Source organism: Oncorhynchus gorbuscha, linkage group LG25, assembly GCF_021184085.1.
Source record: "Oncorhynchus gorbuscha isolate QuinsamMale2020 ecotype Even-year linkage group LG25, OgorEven_v1.0, whole genome shotgun sequence".
NCBI classification, from domain to species: Eukaryota; Metazoa; Chordata; class Actinopteri; order Salmoniformes; family Salmonidae; genus Oncorhynchus; species Oncorhynchus gorbuscha.
This window is the reverse complement of record NC_060197.1, coordinates 36,052,680-36,075,207: the sequence shown is the minus strand read 5'-3', so window position 1 is coordinate 36,075,207 and position 22,528 is coordinate 36,052,680. Positions and strand designations below refer to the sequence as shown.

At 45.8% G+C, this 22,528-nt stretch overlaps 1 protein-coding gene across 2 annotated transcripts in view; it reads left to right on the top strand.

Moving 5' to 3' along the window:
- The window catches only part of LOC124014543 (DENN domain-containing protein 4C-like), a 57,181-nt gene extending 35,021 nt beyond the window's left edge, over nucleotides 1-22,160 (top strand). For both annotated transcript variants that reach the window (XM_046329660.1, XM_046329661.1), the window contains exons 12-34: nucleotides 10-228; nucleotides 2,652-2,797; nucleotides 3,236-3,274; nucleotides 3,947-4,080; nucleotides 4,244-4,376; nucleotides 8,158-8,364; nucleotides 8,550-8,678; nucleotides 9,817-9,964; nucleotides 10,294-10,425; nucleotides 10,778-10,903; nucleotides 11,055-11,198; nucleotides 11,384-12,504; nucleotides 12,805-13,009; nucleotides 13,293-13,384; nucleotides 13,686-13,861; nucleotides 14,942-15,133; nucleotides 17,511-17,700; nucleotides 19,097-19,207; nucleotides 19,492-19,629; nucleotides 19,848-19,965; nucleotides 20,197-20,350; nucleotides 20,484-20,548; nucleotides 20,774-22,160. In XM_046329660.1, the coding sequence (XP_046185616.1) occupies nucleotides 10-228; nucleotides 2,652-2,797; nucleotides 3,236-3,274; nucleotides 3,947-4,080; nucleotides 4,244-4,376; nucleotides 8,158-8,364; nucleotides 8,550-8,678; nucleotides 9,817-9,964; nucleotides 10,294-10,425; nucleotides 10,778-10,903; nucleotides 11,055-11,198; nucleotides 11,384-12,504; nucleotides 12,805-13,009; nucleotides 13,293-13,384; nucleotides 13,686-13,861; nucleotides 14,942-15,133; nucleotides 17,511-17,700; nucleotides 19,097-19,207; nucleotides 19,492-19,629; nucleotides 19,848-19,965; nucleotides 20,197-20,350; nucleotides 20,484-20,548; nucleotides 20,774-20,910 (4,256 nt within the window). In that variant the 3' untranslated portion in view covers nucleotides 20,911-22,160. The remainder of the gene's footprint in view (nucleotides 1-9; nucleotides 229-2,651; nucleotides 2,798-3,235; nucleotides 3,275-3,946; nucleotides 4,081-4,243; nucleotides 4,377-8,157; nucleotides 8,365-8,549; nucleotides 8,679-9,816; nucleotides 9,965-10,293; nucleotides 10,426-10,777; nucleotides 10,904-11,054; nucleotides 11,199-11,383; nucleotides 12,505-12,804; nucleotides 13,010-13,292; nucleotides 13,385-13,685; nucleotides 13,862-14,941; nucleotides 15,134-17,510; nucleotides 17,701-19,096; nucleotides 19,208-19,491; nucleotides 19,630-19,847; nucleotides 19,966-20,196; nucleotides 20,351-20,483; nucleotides 20,549-20,773) is intronic.
- The last annotated feature ends 368 nt before the right edge of the window (nucleotides 22,161-22,528 follow it).

The following is a 22,528-nucleotide window of genomic DNA, read 5'->3' as shown; positions in this document are numbered from 1 at the left end:
GTTTTCCAGTGCGTCGGACGGCCCAGGAGGGCTTGGCGGTGGAGATGACCCCCATCGAGGCGGACTTCACCTGGCACAAGAAGATGACCTCCCTGGAGATGGAGATCCAAGAGGCCCTGCTGCGCTTCATGGCCCACATCCTGAAGGGCTACCGTTCCTATCTCAAACCCATCACCCAGGCCCCCTCCGAGAAGGCCACCTCTGCAGACTCACTATATGACCTACAGGGTTAGTGTGGGTGTGTTTCACCACTCTTATCTCAAACCCATCACCTAAGTCCCCTCCAATAAGGCCACCGCCTCCGACTCACTAAACAAACTACACTGTAACAATGGGGAATAGATTGTTTTTAGTCCTTCATTCATTTATTTGCCCACAACATTTATCACGGTACCCAGAACAAAATCTTGCGCACACACTGTATTGTCTGTCCCGAGAGAGTACACAAAACGGACGGAAAATGTGCTAATGGACAGTTAAGAAAATACTTTTACTTGGCTCACGCTGTATTGTCTGTCCCCCTTGACGAAATGGCAGAGCGCCAAATTCAAATTAAATTGCTATAAATATTAAACTTTCATGAAATCACACTTGCAATACACCAAATTAAAGCTACACTTGTTGTTAATCCAGTCAATGTGTCAGATTTCAAAAAGCCTTTACGGCGAAAGCAAACCATGTGATTATCTGAGGATAGCACCACAACAAACGAACACATGACATTCATATTTCAACTCGTCAGGCTCGACACAAAATGCACAAAACATCACAAATGGACGTAAAAAATGTGCTAATGGACAGTTAAGAAAATAAACATTTCAAACAACTTTCCTAATGCAACTTTAGGTATTTAACTCAAATTTAAGACGGGATAAACTCGTTCAATAGTAAAAACAAAGCGGGCCGTACACTTCACTCAACCCTCGGCTGCCCTACTTCTTCATTACACAAAGGAAAAACAAACCAATTTCTAAAGCCTGTGACATCCAGTGACTCATGTTTAGATCCCCGGAAAACCCATTGAAAAGAACGCCTCAATGATGGATTTTTCTCGGTTTTCACCTCTTTGTTCTGTTATACTGACAGACATTATTCAAACTGTTTTAGAAACTTTAGAGTGTTTTCCCAAACCTACCAATTATACGCTCGCCTTGGGCCTGAGTTTTACTTTCGGCACGCTTTTCATCCGGACTTGAAAATACTGACAAGATCATAATTGGATATCACTTTGCCTCTCCCGAAGTTGCATTGAGGATCATAATTGGAGAAAAGAAAAAGTGGTGTAAAAATACTACAACACCAAAAAAACATTTTTTTTAAACTGTAAAATGATCATTTATATTTTTTGCATCTAACACCTTTCTCAAAGTATTATTATTGCGCAATGTACAGTACCAGTCAAAAATGGACACCTATTCTATTCATTCATTTTTCTTTATTTTTACAGCTAAAATAAACAATGATAAACGACAGTCCATCATTACTTTAAGACATGAAGATCAGTCAATCTGGAAAATTTCAAGAACTTTGAAAGTTTCTTCAAGTGCAGTCGCAAAAACCATCAAGTGCTATGATGAAACTAGTTCTCATCAGGACCCCCACAGGAAAGGAAGACCCAGAGCTGCCTCTGCTGCAAAGGATAAGTTAATTAGTTACCAGCCTCAGAAATTGTAGCCCATATAAATGCTTCCGAGTTCAAGTAGCAGACACATCTCAACATTGACTGTTCAGAGGAGACTGAATCTGGCCTTCATGGTCGAATTGCTGCGAAGAAACCACTACTAAAGGACTGCAATAAGAAGAAGAGACCTGCTTGGACCAAATTTGAGATGTTTGTTTCCAACCGCCGTGTCTTTGTGAGCCGCAGAGTAGGTGAACGGATGATCTCCGCATGAAGCATGGAGGTGGGGGTGCTTTGCTGGTAACTTTGTCAGTGATTTATTTAAAATTCAAGGCACACTTAACCAGCATGGCTACCACAGCATTCTGCAGCGATATGCCGTCCCACCTGGTTTGCGCTTAGTGGGACTATAATTTGTTTTTCAACAGGACAATGACCCAAAACACACCATCAGACTGTAAGGGCTATTTGACCAAGAAGGAGAGGGATGGAGTGCTGCATCAGATAACCTGACCTCTACAATCACCTGACCACAACTCAATGGAGATGGTTTGGGATGAGTTGGTCTGCAGAGTGTAGGAAAAGCAGCCAATAACTACTCGGCATATGTGGGAACTCCTTCAAGACTGTTGGATAAACATTTCTCATGAAGCTGGTTGAGAGAATGCCAAGAGTGTGCAAAGCTGTCATCAAGGCAAAGGGTGGCTAGTTTGAAGAATGTCAAATATAAAATATATTTAGTTTTTTTGTTTGCTACATGATTCCATATGTGTTATTCCATAGTGTTGATGCCTTCACTATTATTCTACAATGTAGAAAATAGTAAAAATAAAGAAAGACCCTTGAATGAGTAGTTGTGTCCAAACTTTTGACTGGTGCTGTACATTATACATTGTTTTAATGTCATCCAGGAGCTGTGCTAACCAGACAGCGTATCTAACTGCTGCTCCAAGTGTTCATAACAGGCATATCTATACTGAGGGTTTCCTATGGGGTAGGCCCATTGACCTGGCTCTCTGTCCTCTCCCAGGTTTCCTAAAGAGCAGGGAGCGAGCCCACCAGAAGTTCTATTCGCAGCTGACCAAGACTCAGATCTTTATACGCTTCATCGAGGAGTGCACATTCGTCAGCGACAAGGATACAGGCCTTGCCTTCTTCGACGACTGCATTGAGAAGGTGAGCATTATAAAGCAACAGGAGTCCGTGTGGGGGGTCAGTTTCATATCAACTCCGTCTATCCAGGAAGAGAATTGAAATTCAATGAATTATTTTTAAGTTCCAACAGTGTTCCATGCAGCTAAAACTGCTTGTAATGATGCCATTTTTTATGCTTTGCCTGCTGGGTTGGCCAATTCCATTATAACACCCATCAAGCCAGGAAGTGAATTGAACATCAATTAATTTTTTGAAAATAACCTTCACTTTTAGATTTTTGAATTGGAATTTCCCCCCCAAACCCTGCTAGACAAGAACATGGCCCAAGAGCAATGTGGCGCTTTTTTAAATATGTGTTTTATTGGTGCCTCAGTCGTAACATTCCTCCAGGTGAGACTGACGGAGGAAGGCTCATTTTCCTCTGATTTAATCTGTTCTTTTACTTTGTTCCCCCTGCAGCTATTTCCCTCTGATAAAGGCAACGACAAAGGCACTAAGGTAATCCCTCGGACCCTAATCAAGTTTTACACATCTCCTTTTCCAACTAGAGTCTCTCATTTTTATGCATTAGAAGAATGGTTTTAGTGATTTTGATTTGTCTGTGTTTTTATTTATAGATTGTTTTCTATTTAATTTTTACCCCTTTTTCTCCCCAATTTCGTTGTATCCAATTGTCTCAATCAAGCTGCACTGCTTCTTGACACAATGCCCACTTAACCCGGAAGCCAGCCGCACCAATGTGTCGGAGGAAACACCGTACACCTGGCGACCATGTCAGCGTACACTGCGTCCAGCCCGCCACAGGAGTCGCTAGTGCGCGATGGGACAAGGACATCCCTGCAGGCCAAACCCTCCCCTAACCAGGACGATGCTGGGCCAATTGTGTGGCGCCCCATGGGTCTCCCGGTCACAGCCGGCTGTGACAGAGCCTGGACTCGAACCCAGAATCTCTAGTGGCACAGCTAGCACTGCGATCCAGTGCCTTAGACCACTGCGCCACTCGGGAGGAGTGTGTGTGTGTGTGTGTGTGTGTGTGTGTGTGTGTGTGTGTGTGTGTGTGTGTGTGTGTGTGTGTGTGTGTGTGTGTGTGTGTGTGTGTGTGTGTGTGTGTGTCCGTGTGTCCGTGTGTCCGTGTGCGCTGACACTGAGAACATGTTTTCCTTTCCATAGGTGGACGGTGAGTCCTCGGAGGACACTAAGCTCATGGAACTAGACGAATCACAGAGGAGTGAGCATACAGTCTTCGTCATGCCCCCAGAACCTCCCACCACCGAGGACGAATCTGATCCCCCTACCCGCTACAGGTGAGCTACCCCCCAGTACAATGCTGCACCACCAACACATTGACAGCGCAATAACACCAGTGAGACATGTAGTTTTTACAGTGGACGTCTGGCTCAGTCTGCATTAGTTTCACTCTCATACATACCTCTGGTGTTTTTCTTTCCCTTTCTCTCTCTCTGTTAGTTATAAGAGTTTCCCTCGGTTGCGTATGGACCTGTTTGACCGTCCCAAAGAGGTGATACCAGCGCTGAGGAGCAGTACATCAGGGGCCAGCCTGTCCAGCAGCCCTGCACTGCTGGCCAAGAGGACCAAGCAGGTACACGCGCGCGCACATGCACAGTGGCAGGACCATGGGGTAGATGCAATGATGTGTACAATAACATAAATGGTCAACCAGAGGATCAGGTGTAACGGGCTAATTCTGGTACAGTACGTTTTATTCGCTTTGAAAAACAACGGGTGTAGACTGACGGTGAAATGCTTACTTACGGGTCCTTTACCAACAATGTAGAGTTAAAGATAAAATAGAAACATGAGGAATACATACACAGTGAATAACAATAAAGGGTGAAAATAACATGGCTATATACAGGACGTACCAGTACCGAGTCGATGTGCAGTGGTATGAGGAGATTGAGATGGGTATGTACATATAGTTAGAGGTAAAGTTACTAGGCAACAGGATGGGTAAAACTGTAGCAGAGTGTACGTGGTGAGTGTGAAAGTGTGTGTGTGGGCGTATTGTGTGTGTGTGTGGGTAATCCAGTGTGTGCTCATAGTTAGTGCAAAGTGTGTGCGGTAGGGTGTGTATCCATTTTTAATGTCAGTGCGTTTCTTGCAAGTTCTAACCCCTAAAATGCAATAATCAATAACAATCTAATACTAAAAATAACAAGGTAGAACAAAAACATGAGATATAAAAATAAGAACACGATAATGTAAATAAGCATACTATACACAGGGTCAGTTCCAGTACCATATTTACAATGTGTAGGGGTACTGGATCGATAGAGGTAGATATGTATAGGGCTATGGTGACTAGGCATCAGGATATATGATAAACAGAGTAGCAGCAGTGTATATGATGATTGTATGTGAGGGAGTGTTTGTAGAGTCAGTATAAATGTGTGTGTGTGCAAATTATGGAATATATATATATATATAATTTGCACACATATATATTATATATATATATATATATTCCATAATTTGCACACACACACATTTATACTGACTCTACAAACACTCCCTCACATACAATCCTATATATATCAATATATATATCATATATCCTGATGCCTAGTCACCATAGCCCTATACATATCTACCTCTATCGATCCAGTACCCCTACACATTGTAAATATGGTACTGGAACTGACCCTGTGTATAGTATGCTTATTTACATTATCGTGTTCTTATTTTTATATCTCATGAATCACGCTTCACCATCTGGCAATCCGATGGACAAATCTTGGTTTGGTGGATCCCAGTCGAAAGCTACCTGCCCCAATGCATAGTGCCAACTGTGAAGTTTGGTTAAGGAGGAATAATGGGTCTGTTTTTCGTGGTTCAGGCTAGGCTCCTTAGTTCCAGTGAAGGGAAATCTTAGCGCTACAGCATACAATGACATTCTAGACCATTCTGTGGTTCCAAGTGTGTGGCAACAGTTTGGGGAAGACCCTTTCCTGTTTCAGCATGACAATGCCCCCATGCAGAAAATGGATGTCCATACAGAAATGTTTTTTTGAGATAGGTGTGGAAGAACTTGATTGGCCTGCACCTCAATCCCATCTAACATCTTTGGGATAAATTGGAACGCCGATTGTGAGCCAGGCCTAAACGCCTAACATCAGTGCCTGACCTCACTAATGCTCTTGTGGCTGAATGGAAGCAAGTCCCTGCAGCGATGTTCCAACATCTAGTGGAAAGCCTTCCCAGAAGAGTGGAGGCTGTTATTGCAGAAAAGGGAGGGACCAACTCCGTATTAAATGCCCGTGATTTTGGAATTATATGTTCGATGAGCAGGTGTCCACATGTTTTTGGTCATGTGGTGTATTTAGTTAGCTATTTAGCAGTCTTATGGCATGGGGATAGAAGCTGCTCAGGAGCCTGTTGGTGTCGGGATTGATGTGCCAGTACCACTTGCCATGCGGAAGCAGAGAGAACAGTCTATGGCTTGGGTGGTTGGAGTTAACTATTTTTCAGGCATTACTTTTACACCGCCTGATATAGAGGTCCTGGATGGCAGTACAGCTGTAGACGTTTTTAAGATTTGAGGGTCAATGTCAAACCTTTTCAACCTCCTAAGTGGGTGTAGACACCAGGGAACTTGAAGCTCTTGACCAGCTCAACTACAGCCCCCTCTTCCCTATAGGCTGCCTCATCGTCCTCGGTGATCAGTCCTACCACTGTTGTCGTCAGAGACCACGCAGTCCTGGTTGAACAAGGAGTACAGGAGGGGATGAATTTCACACCCCTGAGGGGCCCATGTGTTGATGGTCAGTGTGGCTGATGATGTGAGTGCTAAGGGGCGATAGTCATTTAGGCAGATTACCTTGGTGTTCTTGGCATGAGGACTATGGTGGTCTGCTTGAAACAAATTGGTATTACAGACCAGGTGAGTGAAGACACTTGCCAGCTAGTCAGCACATGCTCTGAGTACGTGTCCTGGTATTTTGTCTGACCCCGTGGACCTTGCGAATGTTAACCTGTTTAAAGGTCTTACTCACATCGGCTCTGGAAAGCGAGATCACACAGTTCTGATCAGCTGGGGCTCTCATGCATGGTTCAGTGTTGCATGCCTTGAAGCTGTTCTGATGTCCAGATGCTGTTTTTGGTCTTAGGAAATTATGGCGGAGACATTATGTTAAAAAAAAAGGGGGGGGGGAGCAGAATTGCTCAGGAGCCTGTAAAACTGCTACAATTCACTGCAGCGCCATCTTTGTCAACACACATTGGTCAACAACATTGTCCTGATCATTTTAGTTTTACTCACTGTGTCCTGTCTACTGCCCTGACCACATGACCAATTCCCCAATCAGGGAATAACGTTGCCTGCCATGGACACTGTCGGCTGCTGAGTCATTCTCTCACCTGGTGTTCCAAATGGCACCCTGTTCCCTATATAGTACTGTACTTTTCACCAGGGCCTATAGGGTAGTGTGTGCACTATGTAGGGAATATGGTGCCATTTTGGACAACCATTCTCCTTCTGGAATGGTACACAGGCTGGTTCTAATAAAAATAAGTCACTCACCACTGTCATCAGCAGCAACTTATTTACAATAGGGCCGAGTAGAATAGCAGACTCTGGGCTATAACGCTGCTGCTCTTTGAGTTTTGTCTAGGCCAAGTACAGACAACCAGCTTACTTTGGACAGAGATGGAAGAGGGGGTGTGTGTGTTTTGGGGGAGGGGAAAGGGGGTCACTGTGACCCGTTTTTAGAATAATAGACCTCCCAGGAAACGGGCTTATTTTGTCTTGTGATTCTTGTTGTTTTGTCATTCTCTGCTTTTGTGGGAGGCCAATATATTTTTCCAGGTCAGACAAAACTGTTTGCTGTGTATGTGTAGCGCTTGTCTGGCTACATGTAGAAGACTTAAAAAGTACCTTGAAAATAAATAGATTACATAATATAAACTGGGTGATTTGAGCCCAGAACGCTGATTTGGCTGAAAGCCGTGGTATGTTAGACCGTATACCATGGGTATTACAAAACATTTATTTTTACTAATCTAATTGTATAAATATATTCCATACTATGCACCACACATTTTTATATTCACACACATACCACAAACGTGGTGGGTGTCAGTATGTGGGCGTTAATATTTCTGTGGCACTTGAAAGACTCTCCTCAGAAGGACACATGCAGTATTATTAGGCCATTGTTGTACGGAGGCAGGGAAGGAAGGTTCACCATTAGGAACGTGCACAGTCACACACTCTCCTCCCAACTCTGACCATGAGGAAATGGCACACGATAATAATAAACTTAAAATCATCTGGAATCACACATAATCATTCAATTGTATTCATGTCTCCCACCCCCATTAAATAAAGCTAATTTAAACTGAACAGAAATGCCCCTCTGCAGGAGATCAAGCTGGCCTACAAGATGGCCAAGCGCTTCTACTCCGACCCTCCGCTGTGGGCCAAGTGTCTGTTCAGCCACTGCTACAGTCTGTGGTTCATCTGTCTGCCCGTGGGGGTGAGGCTGGTCCAGTCAAAGAGCTGGGCCATGCAGCAGGCCTACAACGTCCTGCTCAAGATGAGGACGTCTGAGGTGGAGGTCCTGGATGAGGTGAAGGGAGGGGAGTTGGGTTGGGTTGTGGGGATGGTGTGGGGATTGGTATGTAAGGGGGGGTGTGTTTGTCAATGTTAACATGAGTCGTTGTGTGTGCGCGCGAGTGCCATCATTTCGACTACAGTGGAAGTCTACTGTAGCTATTAGGTTGTTATTATTAGCCACCATCTCTCCCTCTGTAGGTGTGTTACCGTGTAGTGATGCAGCTGTGTGGTTTGTACGGTCAGCCGGTCATGGCTGTCCGTGTTCTGGTGGAGATGAAGAAGGCTGGGGTGCACCCTAACGCGATTACCTATGGCTACTACAACAAGGTGGGTTACTTTAACCAGCCCATACACTTACAGGTAACTGCCAAAATAAAGGGAAAGCCAACATAGTGTCTTAATCGGGCGTTGGGCCAGAACGGCGTCAATGCGCCTTGTTACAGATTCTACAAGTGTCTGGAACTTTATTGGAGAGATGCGACATCATTCTTCCACGAGAAATTCCATAATTTGGTGTTTTGTTGATGGTGGTAGAAAATGCTGTCGCAGGCGCCGCTCCAGAATCTCCAATAAGTGTTCAATTGGGTTGAGATCTGGTGACGGAGACATGTATGTATACACTACTGTTAAAAGGTTTGGTCACTTAGAAATGTCCTTGTTTTTGAAAGAAAAGCATATTTTTTGTCCAATAAAATAACATCAATTTGATCAGAAATTATTGTTGTAAATGACTATTGTAGCTGGAAATGGCAGATTTTTTTAATGGAATATCTACATAGTCGTACAGAGGTCCATTATCAGCAACCATCAACTTTTATTTATATATATATATATATATAATCTAATATTGCCAAAATAATGGGCAACTGGGTATTTGTATACTTGGCCCTAAGCATAATGGGATGTTAATTACTTAGGAACCATACCTGTCTGGAGGCACCTGCTTTCAATATACTTTGTATGCCTCATTTACTCACGTGTTTCCTTTATATTGGCAGTTACATGTACATACAGTCCAATTAGCTCCCTGCCCCATCTCCTTTGACCCTTCAGTGTTTGGTCTGGATAGGGTTGAAGGGATAGATTTGGGCAATTTCCCGAGAGTGATGAATTTATGGACACCATTTTTGTGTATGAAGGAAGTTTGCAGTAGTTTTGTGAGATAATACTAACTAGCGTTAGTGCAATGACTGGAAGTCTACAGGAAACATTGGCATGCTACCTTCATACTGGACACAGAGACATAAAAATGGTATCCACTAGTTCATCAGGCTCTGAGGAAATAGTTAAAGGGCTTCATTACCAAAATATCGAACTATCCCTTTAAGATGGTGGAGATTCCACCATATTGCTTGTATCTTATATATCTGCAAACATTTAAGATTAGGGCACTTTAAACTAGCTCATACAAATACCTAAATTCAAAGCAGGTCCATGTTAACTTGCAATCTGCTCTTTCCTCCAGGCTGTTCTGGAAGGCCCCTGGCCAAGTCGGAACCGCAGCGGTCTCTTCATGTGGGCCAAGGTTCGCAACGTGGTGCGCACTGTGGCCCAATTTAAACAGGCACTCCACCGGATGCCCGCCACGAAAGGACCCACCATCATCACGACAGGTGAGGTGTCAGAACACTACAGGGACAGAGCATGAGAAGAGTGTCCTTCACTTAGGTTGGAGTAGAATCACAACAGGTTTTGCACCAAATTCATATTTCTTTCTAAATGTTTTAAATCCATTTTAACGATGCAATTTAATGAATCAGTGCTTGATTGTAGGACAGTCATGTTGATTCACAATAATACAGTATTATACTGTACAGGCTGTATTGCTTTGTTTCTTTGTTTAACTACTACATGGTAAAGGGCAGTAGCTCCCTTTTACCTTACTCACCTAAAACTGATCTGGGACACAGGAAGTGATGTAGGCTTGTTCTCCTGTCTGTAGTGGTGTCGGTGAGCGGCGACCTGCTGAGCCACGGGAGTGCAGACCACTCCAGTGAGGTGAACGGAGAGGATCACACGCTGTTCGCACGCAGCCTCATCATAGGAGACGCCACGGACAACCACTGCAGCACAGGTAGGCTGCAGCACAGGTAGGCTGCAGCACAGCACAGGTAGGCTGCAGCACAGCACAGGTAGGCTGCAGCACAGCACAGGTAGGCTGCAGCACAGCACAGGTAGGCTGCAGCACAGCACAGGTAGGCTGCAGCACAGCACAGGTAGGCTGCAGCACAGCACAGGTAGGCTGCAGCACAGGTAGGCTGCAACCTGGAAACACTGGAACAGGCCACTCACACAACTTTGCCCAGCCCCTCGCTGCTAGCCCCTAACCCCTAGGTACTAGCCTATAGCTCCGAGCCCCAACTCCTTAGATATGCACAGATCTGAACGGACTGGGTAGATGACAACAATATGTTTGTGTCCCACAGGAGGTCAGTCTGACCAGGGCTACGGCTCTAAAGATGAGCTGCATCAGGTGCAAGTGGATTTGGCTCCATCAGCAGCCCCTCTTGTCGATGTGGATCACCGCAGCAAGCCCAAAGCACAGCACAATGGTAACCAAATCAGGCATTTCCAAAATGTATATGCCAGTCTAATCTAGAAGAACGCATCTGCTGGTTGAGCATGCATTTTTTTCTGGATTTTCTGTCAGCAAAAATTTATAAAATAAAAATGTTCACTTGATGTGGGATAATGTCTCTTCAGGTGGGGACATAGCTGGCTCGGTGGACAGTTCTGTGGTCGTAGCGGAGCCCACCAGCCCTGTTGAAGCCATCCCACATGTCCCCAGCATCGTCAAGCTGTCCACAGGAGGGAGCTTCGATACTGCCATGAAGAGAGGAGAAACTGGTAAGTGACAAGAGCAGACCCAAACTTATAAACCTAATCTCAATCTGAGGTTGACACATTTGATATTAAGGGTAACGTCTGCAATATCACTGAACTCTGGAGGGGTGGTTTATTTGAGTAAACTTCCGGACAGAAAAAGGTCCCCAGAATTGAAGGCATGCTTCTGTGTTCCTCTCTACCACCAGCCCCAGGGAAGCTGTTCTCTCTGCGCAGCCAGAGCGAGAATGTGTCTCTGCCGGAGGAGGGTGAGTCTACAGCCCCGGGTGGCTCTGGGGAGACGGGGCCTGCAGTTCAGGGGCAGGGCCAGCGCCAGAAGGCCTTCTCGGAGCGCAGCTGCAGCTTCAGCGTCGAGAGTCGTGCCGGCATGCTGATGGAGAAAAATGGTGTGGATCACATCGCGAGACGCATGGGTGCCGATGCCCGAATCCTCGCCGATGCCCTTTCTGGGTGTGGCACCACCCAACCACCTACAAATCCACCATCCAAGGCCCTTTTTAAGGAGTTGGAGTCAGAGGAGGGGCGTTGTCCGATGCTGGGGAAACTGTCAGAGGAGGAGGGTCCTGTAATGGACCCAACCCCATTGGAGGAGGGGCTAGGGAAAGAGGAGGAGAGAATGGACGGGGAGGATGAGATGGGACTGAAGTTGGAAGAGGAAGGAGATTCAGGGGTAAGGGGTGATAGCTCTCTGCCAACCCTGGAGATGAAGGAGGTGGATGTGGGGGCTGATCCCCTCTCCCTGCTGGTCTCAGAGCACGAAGAGTTGGCCTCCGTAACCAGCCAGGAGCTCCCGCACTCCCTGCCCGCCGTGGTGTCCCGAAACCTGGCAGACGAGATTGAGATGTACATGAGCCTGCGAAGCCCACTGGGCCCCAAGTCCTCCAGTATGGAGTTCCAGCAAGGGGGGCAGGGAGGGGACACTTCCCCGGACACTGCCCCAGTTAAACAAGCTCTAGAACGGAGGTCCAGCCTCCCTGTGCCCCCTGTCAAACACCCAGGGGGTTCAAGCGGGGACTCGACGCCCAAACGCAGCCCTGCTGCTGTCACGCGCTCAAAGACCTTCGCCGTTATGGCCACAAGGAGCCGCGGTGTTGTGGCCAGCCAGAGGTCGTCACTGACTGCGCTGGTGAGGTCATCGCAAAATGGCTCGCTGGGCTCGGTCATCAACTCCATCTCAGGCATGAAGATGGACACCCTGCTCTCTGGTCCCAAGATGGACGTGTTGAAGTCAGGCATGAAGCAGGCAGGGAACCTGGCCAGCAAAGTGTGGGGGGCTGTGGCTTCAGCCTATTCCTACTCCGATGACGAGGTGAGCGCAGATGGACTGCAGAACATACATACATAGATTAACTAAGAAATAACCGTAAAATGGTAATTAATTGCACAAAAATAACCTGCAACAGCCGGATGATATAGATACCACACGGTCAAACACCATTATATACAGAAAAATGATGTAAGACTTTCATTATTCAAGCAGAGCTTCTCATTTCAGGTTCAACTCTCAAATAATATTGCAGAATGCATTCAATGTTGTACATGGGAATAATATGAAGATTCACAATCGTTTGGAAGTTTGAATTTTTTCTTATTTCCCCCCTCTCCCCAGGATGAGCTGGCCCCGGGCTACAGGGATAGGGATAGTTTCCCTGCCGGGCTGGATGAGTCCATGCTGTCAGGGGGTGGAGGAGGGGACAGTCCCACCCACAGAGGGCCAACCCAAGGCCTGGTGTCCAACGGACTGACACAGAGCAGCACCAGCCTGGCCAGCAGCAGTAGCAGCAGTGACACAGGGAGAGGACCTCACTCCACACGTAAGACGCACGCGCGCACACACACACAGCTTATATAAATACAATACAAAAAAAAAAAGTATAAATATATAAAAATATAAATACAAAAGTATGTAGGCATATACTCACACTCACACACTATATGCATGCAGAGACAAACAACGTTACCTGTATACACAGTCGCAACGTTACCTGTATACACAGTCGCAACGTTACCTCTGCGCGCACAGTTAACACACAAATATGTAGACTGGTGTATGGTTGAAAACTGAGTGTAGAAGTGAGTGACTGTGTGTGTGTGTAGTGACTCCAGGACGGCCAGGGAGAGGTCCAGACTCTGATCAAGGCTCCCACCACACCAGCTCCTCAAGTATCTACCAAAACTGTGCCCTAGAGGTGAGAATATCATACTCACAATTACTGGCTACAGTACTCAACATACTGTCTCACCGAGTCAGTGAGCACAAGTGCTTTAATAACCTGGCAGTACATACATGGGAGCTAGAGTCATTTTAGACTGACATCTTGCTATCCATAACATGAGTTTGCTGCTGTTATCTAGCCAGGGAGCCTCAAGTAGCCTATGCCAGGTGCATCTGTAATGTTTCTCTGTGTGTGTGTGTGTGTGTGTGTGTGTGTGTGTGTGTGTGTGTGTGTGTGTGTGTGTGTGTGTGTGCGCGTTTCCGCATGTTCCTAGGTGCTGATGTCCAGCTGCTCCCTGTGTCGGTCCTGTGAGTGTCTGGTGTACGACGAGGAGATCATGGCGGGCTGGACGGCAGACGACTCCAACCTCAACACCACCTGTCCTTTCTGCCGCGCCGCCTTTCTGCCTCTGCTCCACGTCGAGTTCCACGACCTGCGCACCAACACAGCGTGGGTGTCTGTGGATTTGTTGATCGTTGAATAGATCCATTTAATAGTACATTTTCCCGGTTTAAAACCCAGTGATTTCCCTGTGTTTTATATACACTACCGTTCAAAAGTTTGGTGTCACTTAGAAATGTTCTTGTTTTTGAAAGAAAAGCACATTTTGTCCATTAAAATAACATCAAATTGATCAGAAATTCAGTGTAGGCATTGTTAATGTTGCCAAAAAGCATCTGGAAGCACCTGGATGATCATCAAGACTCTTGGAAGAATGTTCTATGGACAGATGAGTCAAAACTTTTTGGACCACATGGGTCCCGTTATGCCTGACAAATCGAACACCGCATTCCACACAAAGGACCTTATACCAATGGTCCAGCATGGTGGTGGTGGTGTGATGGTTTGGAGATGCTTTGCTGCCTCAGGACCTGGATGACTTACATTTACAGAGCAGAATTCACGGTTCCTTCTGTATCAGAGAATTCTAAAGGAGAGTGTCAGGCCATCCGTCTGTGAGCTGAAGCTGAAGTGTAGCTGGGTCATGCAGCAAGAAAATGATTCGAAACACACTATCAAGTCGACATAAAAATGGCTAAAAAGTTGAAGTTTTGGCATGGCCTAGTCAAAGTCCAGACCTAATCCCAATAGAGATGTGGCAGGACTTGAAACGAGTAGTTCATACTTGAAAACCCACAAATGTCGCTGAGTTAAAGCAGTTCTGCGTGGAAGAGTGGGCAAAAATTCCTCCACAGAGACGTGAGAGACTGATCAACAACTACAGGAAGTGTTTGGTTGCAGTCATTGCAGCTAAAGGTGGCAAAACCAGTTATTGAGTATAAGGGGGCAATTACTTTTTTTACACAAGGCCATTGGGTGTTGCATTACTTTGTTTATGAAATTAATTATGTAATTGTTGGTTCCCTTTATCTAAAATTAGGTTTTGGTTGAAGATCTGATAGCATTCAGTATAAAAATATAAGAAATAGAGACGACTAGAAATGGGGAAAATACTTTTTCACAGTACTGTATATGGCTGGATAGTTGTGTATGCTCTATTCTGTTTCAAAGTGTTGATCTCTCCTACAGGTTCTACCTGAAGCCCAGTGCATCAGGAGACAGTATTCACAGCGCCAGCCACCAGCCCACAACTACAGATTCCACCGTGCTCGGGGTCGGGGGTGCAGCCGACACCCCGCGCCCAGACCTCATCAGCTTCCCAGAATCCTCCTCTGAGGACCCAGGGGAGGCTCCAGCCAGCCAAACCGCCACTCACAAGAGGTCTGTTCACAGAAATGCCTGTCTCATGAATGACTTGGTGATTATACTAACACAGGTAGCCAAGAACCCAGATGTTTCACCAGATGTATAAATCTGGTGAGGAGAGGAAATGCAACTGGGCCTACATTCTGCAGACGTTCCCTAACAGAAATATTCAAATGCATGTTGGAATGCGCCAATAGGGTCTCGTTAGCTTGTTCTTGGCTCTGCCCACTGTGCTTAATTTGCTCCCATTGAAAAGAACACAGATGAAGTATCTTGGTTTAGTTCTATATATAAACTCAGCAAAAAAAGAATGTCCCTTTTTCAGGACCCTGTCTTTCAAAGAAAATTCGTAAAAATCCAAATAACTTCACAGATCTTCATTGTAATGGGTTTAAACACTGTTTCCCATGCTTGTTCAATGAACCACAAACAAATAATGAACATGCACCTGTGGAATGGTCGTTAAGAAACGAACAGCTTACAGACTGTAGGCAATTAAGGTCACAGTCATGAAAACTTAGGACACTAAAGAGGCCTTTCTACTGACTCTGAAAAACACCAAAAGAAAGATGCCCAGTGTCCCTGCTCATATGCGTGAATGTGCCTTAGGCATGCTAAAAGGAGGCATGAGGACTGCAGATGTGGCCAGGGCAATAAATTGCAATGTCCGTACAGTGAGACAGGACGGACAGCTGATCGTCCTCGCAGTGACAGACCACGTTTAACAACACCTAAGCAGGATCATCGGAACATCACACCTGCGGGACAGGTACAGGATGGCAACAACAACTACCCGAGTTACACCCGGAACGCACAATCCCTCTGTCATTGCTCAGACTGTCCGCAATAGGCTGAGAGAGGCTGGACAGAGGGCTTGAAGGCCTGTCGCAAGGCAGGTCCTCACCAGACATCACTGGCAATAATGCCCCCTATGGGCACAAACCCACTGTCGCTGGACTAGACAGGACTTGCAAAAAGTGCTCTTCACTGACGAGTCAGGGTTTTGTCTCACCAGGGGTGATGGTCGGATTCGCATTTATCGTCGAAGGAATGAGCGTTACATAAAGGCCTGTACTCTGGCGCGGGATCGATTTGGAGGTGTAGGGTCCGTCATGGTCTGGGGCGGTGTGTCACAGCATCATTGGACTGAGCTTGTTGTCTTTGCAGGCAATCAATGCTGTGCGTTACAGGGAAGACATCCTCCTCCCTCATGTGGTACCCTTCCTGCAGACTCATCCTATCCTGGCCTTCCAGTATGACAATGCCACCACGCTCAAAAGGAGCAGTATGGCTGATTTCCTGCAAAACAGGATTGTCAGTGAAGAGCCCGGATCTCAATCCCATTGAGCACGTCTGGGACCTGTTGGATCGGAGGGTGAGGGTTAGGGCCACCCCCCCCCCCCCAGAAATGTCCAGGAACTTGCAGGTGCCTTGGTGAAAGAGTGGGGTAACACCTCACTGACATCTGCAGTCCACGAGTAGGAGATGCACTGCAGTACTTAAGGCAGCTGGTGGCCACACCAGATACTTACTGGCTTTTGATTTTGACCCCCCCTTTGTTCAGGGACACATGATTCCCTTTCTGTTAGTTACATGTCTGTGGAACTTGTTCAGTTTGTCTGTTGTTGAATCTTGTTATGTTCATACAAATATTTACCATATATATATTTGTTAAATTTGCTGAAAATAAATGCAGTTGACAGTAAGAAGACATTTCTTTTTTTGCTGAGTTTAAATGTATATATTGTGTGTGTGAAAAAAAAGTTTTTTTACAACGCTCCTTTTTCTCCCCAATATTGTGGTATCCAATTGGTAGTTAGTCTCGTGTCATCGCTGCACCTCCCGTACGGGCATGGGAGAGGCGCATCCTCCGAAACACAACCCAGCCACTGCTTCTTGACAACAACACCCACTTAACCCGGAAGCCAGCCGCACCAGTGTGTCAGAGGAAACACCGTACTCCTGGAAACCGTGTACTGCGCCCGGCCCACCACAGGAGTCGCTAGTCCCCGATGGAACAAGGACATCCCTGCCGGGCCAAAACCTCCCCTAACCTGGACGACACTGGGCCAATTGTGCACCGCCCCATGGTTCTCCCAGTCACGGCCGGCTGCGACAGAGCCTGTACTCGAACCCAGAATCTCTAGTGGCACAGCTAGCACTGCAAGCCAGTGCCTTAGACCACTGCGCCACTCAAGAGGCCAGTTCTAAATATATTTGATACTATGATAAGGGCATCACGTGTATCCTAATGATGCTAACTTCTTCCTCTTTTAAATTGAACTGTCAGAGCCGAAACATCACAAGCTGACGACTTGACTCGCACTTGCTGTAAATGTTTGTTAAAGTTCCTATGTCTCTGTATTTGCCCTCTCCTCTGTACGTTTGTCAGTTTGGTACCGGTAGCGGAGCCGGCTCAGTCGGACCCTCTGGGCTTGCTGGAACACCAGGCAGGGAAGCGGGGGACTTCTCTGACGCGCAGTAACAGTGTGGGCGGGCCACTACAGAGCCTGGTCTCTTACCAAAGACAACCCGGACACGGCGTGTCCACCACCAGCCTGCCCTGCAGCCTGACAGAGGTGGTGAGTGTCCTTAGAATGTTTTCAGAACGTATCAATCATGTCCTCACAATGTCCCAGTAATGTCCTCGCAATGTCCCAGTAATGTCCTCGCAATCCTTACCACTTCCAGGACTTGAGTCAATTACATTTCAGTAAAGTCAATTCAGGGTATCAATTGAAATTCATCTTTGAGTCGAAAATGACTTTCTGTTTGTGGACTTTCATTGAAATGTAATTTTCCGGTACTCTAAAACTGCAGCATGCATACTGGCCATGCAGTTACAGTGCATTCGGAAAGTATTCAAACCCTTGACTTTTTCCACATTTTGTTGCAGCTTTATTCTGAAAGGGATTACATTTAAAAAAAATCCTCATCAATCTACACACAATACCCTATAATGGCAAAGCGAAAACAGGTTTTTTAGACATTTTAGCAAATGTTTTAAAAATAAAAAACATAAGTATTCAGACCCTTTGCTATTAGACTCAAAATTGACCTCGGGTGGATCCTGTTTCCATTGATCATCCTTGATGTTTCAACAACTTGATTGGAGTCCACCTGTGGTAAATTTAATTGATTGGACATGATTTGGAATGGCACACAACTGTCTATATATGGTCCCACAGTTGACAGTGCATGTCAGAACAAAAACCAAGCCATGAGGTCGAAGGAATTGTCCGTATCGCTCCGAGACAGGATTATGTTGAGGCACAGATCTGGGGAAGGGTACCAAAACATTTCTGCAGCATGGAAGGCCCCCAAAAACACAGTGGCCTTCATCATTCTTAAATGGAAGAAGTTTAGAACTACCGAGACACTTCCTAGAGCTGGCCGCCTGGACAAACTGAACAATCGGTGGAGAAGGGCCTTGGTCAGGGAGGTGACCAACAACCCGATGGTTACTCTGGCAGAGCTCCAGACTTCCTCTGTGGAGATGGGAGAACCTTCCAGAAGGACAACCATCTCTGCAGCACTCCACCAATCAGGCCTTTATGGTTGAGTGGCCAGACGGAAGCCTCTCTTCAGAAAAAGGCACGACAGCCCGCTTGGAGTTTGCCAAAAGGCACCTAAATGATTCGGACCATGAGACACAAGATTCTCTGGTCTGATGAAACCAAGATTGAACTCTTTGGCCTCAATGCCAACTGGCATGTCTGGAGGAAGCCTTGCACAATCCCTACTGTGAAGCACGGTGGTGGCGGTATCATGCTGTGGGGATGTTTTTCAGCGACCGGGAGACTAGTCAGGATCGAATGGAAAGATGAAAAAGAGCAAAGTACATAGAGATCCTTGACGAAAACCTGCTCAGGACCTCAGACTGGGGCGCCCATTCACCTTCCGACAAATTATATCTTGTGTGGATGGTCAGAAGGAGTTACGCAACTGCCTAAAGCCGTCTGTATGTGTCTCTCTCAGGATGGCCTGGGACAAAAGCGGCCCAACCCCATGCCAGTGTCTGTGCCCTACCTCAGCCCCCTGGTCCTCCGCAAAGAACTGGAGACCCTACTCGAGAACGAGGGGGACCAGGTAATGCACATTTAACAGACCTAAGAATGTTCAGAAAGATGCAACATTTCAACTAGACAGGACAGCTTGTTACATGAATTAGATTGTTACATGAATTATGACTTTATGTGTCAATGATGTCAAGATGCTATTGTATGTGTGTCCCATTTACTTTTTAAGTCATTTAGCAGATGATCTGCTCAGATTTCAACCTTGCTTTTGCTGTTTCCATCATCCCAGTGACTTGACATATTTGAACAATAAGCTGTAGTACCCCTTTTGAGCACTGTTTAATTCACAACCAGGTGATCTACACCCATAAATTCCTGAGTCAACACCCCATCATCTTCTGGAACCTGGTGTTTTATTTCTGTCGTCTGGACCTGCCCAGCTACCTGCCCGGCCTCATCCTCACCTCAGAACACTGCAACAATGGAGTACAGGTACATGACCATGCAGAGCACCCGCACGCACCCATACACACACACACACACACACTACTCCTCTCCACATGAGAGTACTGTAACAGTAGACTAGTGGTCAATCTCATGCAGATAGGAACATTGCTCTCTCTACTTATGATCACGCTGGAGCACTGTTCAAGTAGGGTAACAGAAGATGACTGTGTTTGTCTGTATTTTTTTATTCACCATGTTTGCAGCTCCCCCAGACCTCCCTGTCCCAGGACAGTAAACAGGTGTATGTACAGCTGCTGTGGGACAACATCAACCTGCACCAGGAGCCTGGCGATCCCCTCTACCAGAGCTGGAGGACCCTGCGTGAGTACAGAGACAGAGAGACCGAGAGCTCTTACGTCTGATCAAGCAATCATCCTCAGAACACTGTGCATTCGCTCTCTGGGTCTCTGTCTGCGTGTGTGATGTATTTTTGGCCATATTCATTAATTGACAGGATGTCTGCTATTAAAAATATCTATACCCATGACATACGTTATTCTAATGTTTTGAACAGTGAATGTAATGAGTAATGACTCATCTGTTGTTCCCCAGTGGAGAAGAAGGCCACCCTGGCCCCCACGGACCATCAGGAGACACGGACCTTCCTCAACAGCATCGTCCGCAGCATCCAGACGAACGACGTATACGGCCCCATCAATCTGCTCCTCCGAGAGGTCAAGCGGCACCCAGAGGTCAAACGCCAAAGGTACGTCCTCTGAAGCTTATGGTTTTGGGTGATCCATTTCGTGAGACGAAAGCATTGCACTTGTCAATGTTCTCTGTTGGTGTCTGTACTGTTTTGATCTATTCATGAATCAATCGATCTGTCTCTTTATCAGGGGTATCTATAGGGAGATCCTCTTCCTGGCGCTTGTGGCATTGGGACGGGAGAACATTGACGTCGGTGAGTGAACTGTTTTCATAACCCAACCACTCTCTTTAAACCAAGACTGGTATTTGGGTAATTCCAATCAACCACTGTTGTTGAGACTGCTATAGTTACCACAGCTACTATGAGCTTTTCTATCCTGAGTTTGATAAGCTATGTATAAAATAAAAAAAACGAATTCTATTTCCAGGTTTCTATCATGTTCTGATTGGATATTCTTCCCTCCTGTGTTTCCAACAGAGGCCTTTGACCGTGAATACCGCCAGGCCTTTGATGGTCTGAGCACAGAGCAGCTCAAGGCTCTGCACAAGATTGACCGGCCACCCAACAGCAATGTCCAGTGGTGCCTCAAGTGCTTTGGAGCTCCAGTCATCTGACCTTGCCACCGCTGCCCTCTACTGGACGGTCTGAGAAGTGCTCCACCTGTGGCCCTCACTCACGCCGTGGAGAGGAGCAGAGAGGAGACAGAGGGAAAACGGGAAAGAAACTTGATGGGTAGTGGTGGGTCAGGGTGTAAGGGAGAATCTTGGACAGATCACATACACCCTCCTGTCGCCCAAAGATGGTACTTTTTTTTTTTATCCCTATCCCGAAAGGCCCTATTGTTGATGTTTTTTCTCCTGCCTATTGTAGCTCTTCCCGCAGGCCGATTTGTAACTCGAATAGTTATTTATGTGAATATTCTGGAGGGTGCGGTAGAGAGACTTGTTCTTTATGAAATGGTGTGTTTCTTTATCGATGTTGTAGAGCGAGTGAAGTGTGTATCTCACTGCCCAGTCCTGTGTGTTTGACCTTGCTCCAGCTCTGTCCTACTGTCCTGTAGCCCCACGGTGACCTCTAGAACCACCTTGTAGTAACCTAGGAGGCCATTCACCCATGGACAGAATACTGATCGTCACTGTCATTGATGTGCACTTTTAGAAACGGTAACTTTACCAGTCCATTGGTTGTCTTTTTTGTACATATTTTTCTAAATGGGGGAAATTTGAAAACCGGGGTTGCCTTTTTTTCTAAACGAGGAGGAATATTGGTGCCTTGATAATTTCTCCAGATTCAGTCTTATAAACTAATGTTATTGTCATTGTGGGTGTTTCTCTCGATGCAATTTATTTTTGAGGAGTACTTTTCTCTTGTGTGTGAATAAGTGTTGGGTAAGGGCGTATTGAGGCTGCCGCAGACAGTCAGTCAAGATCAGTTCGAGAACATTCCAGAACCCTGCACTTGTGTCTTAAAGAAAAACAAGAACTATATGAGTTTGAATTGTTACAATATTGACATCCCAATAGGAGAGAAATAGTATACCCAAAAACCTTGAATGTTCCAGACATTTTGTGGCTAGACATCAAACGTAAGCGTGAATTGGAAGGGAACTGAGATGCCAAACCACTAACGTGCAGCTCTATCCTTCTCCTGCCATCGCTCCATGCCTTAAGCAAGAGACGAGAGCTGTTCTCTCACATGAAAAGAAACCATGGTAAGTTACTGCGGTACCTGTTGACCAGTCAGTCAGTCCAATGTGTTTGTTTGTTTTTAACAATTTCATTTTTAACTGCAAAGTACAGTTAAAACGATTATGGTAAAATATGCCAAAATATGCATTCATGTGATAAAACATCTGCTTGTTGTACATGCTTGGGTCATTCCTTAATCATAAACCATAATATATAGATTAGTACATCTCCCTTGGAAAGCATCATGAAGCATTGTAGTTATGGCAAATACAGTTTTCGTTGGACAAGCTAGCTTTTAAGGTTGACATATTAGTGTGGTCTGCTTTAATTCATGTTGTCACGTCTCTTGTTTTCCATTGATTGTGAATGGAATATCAATTTTGACAAAGAAGAGCGGAAGAGACTACACAGAACGTAAAAGACTCATTAAAACCAACGCGCTATAGTGTATTCAAACAGGAGAGATGTGCCCAGCGCCTATGAATAGAAGTGTCGATCCTAGATCAGCACTCTAAGATGCTTTAAGAATACGGACCCAAATTAC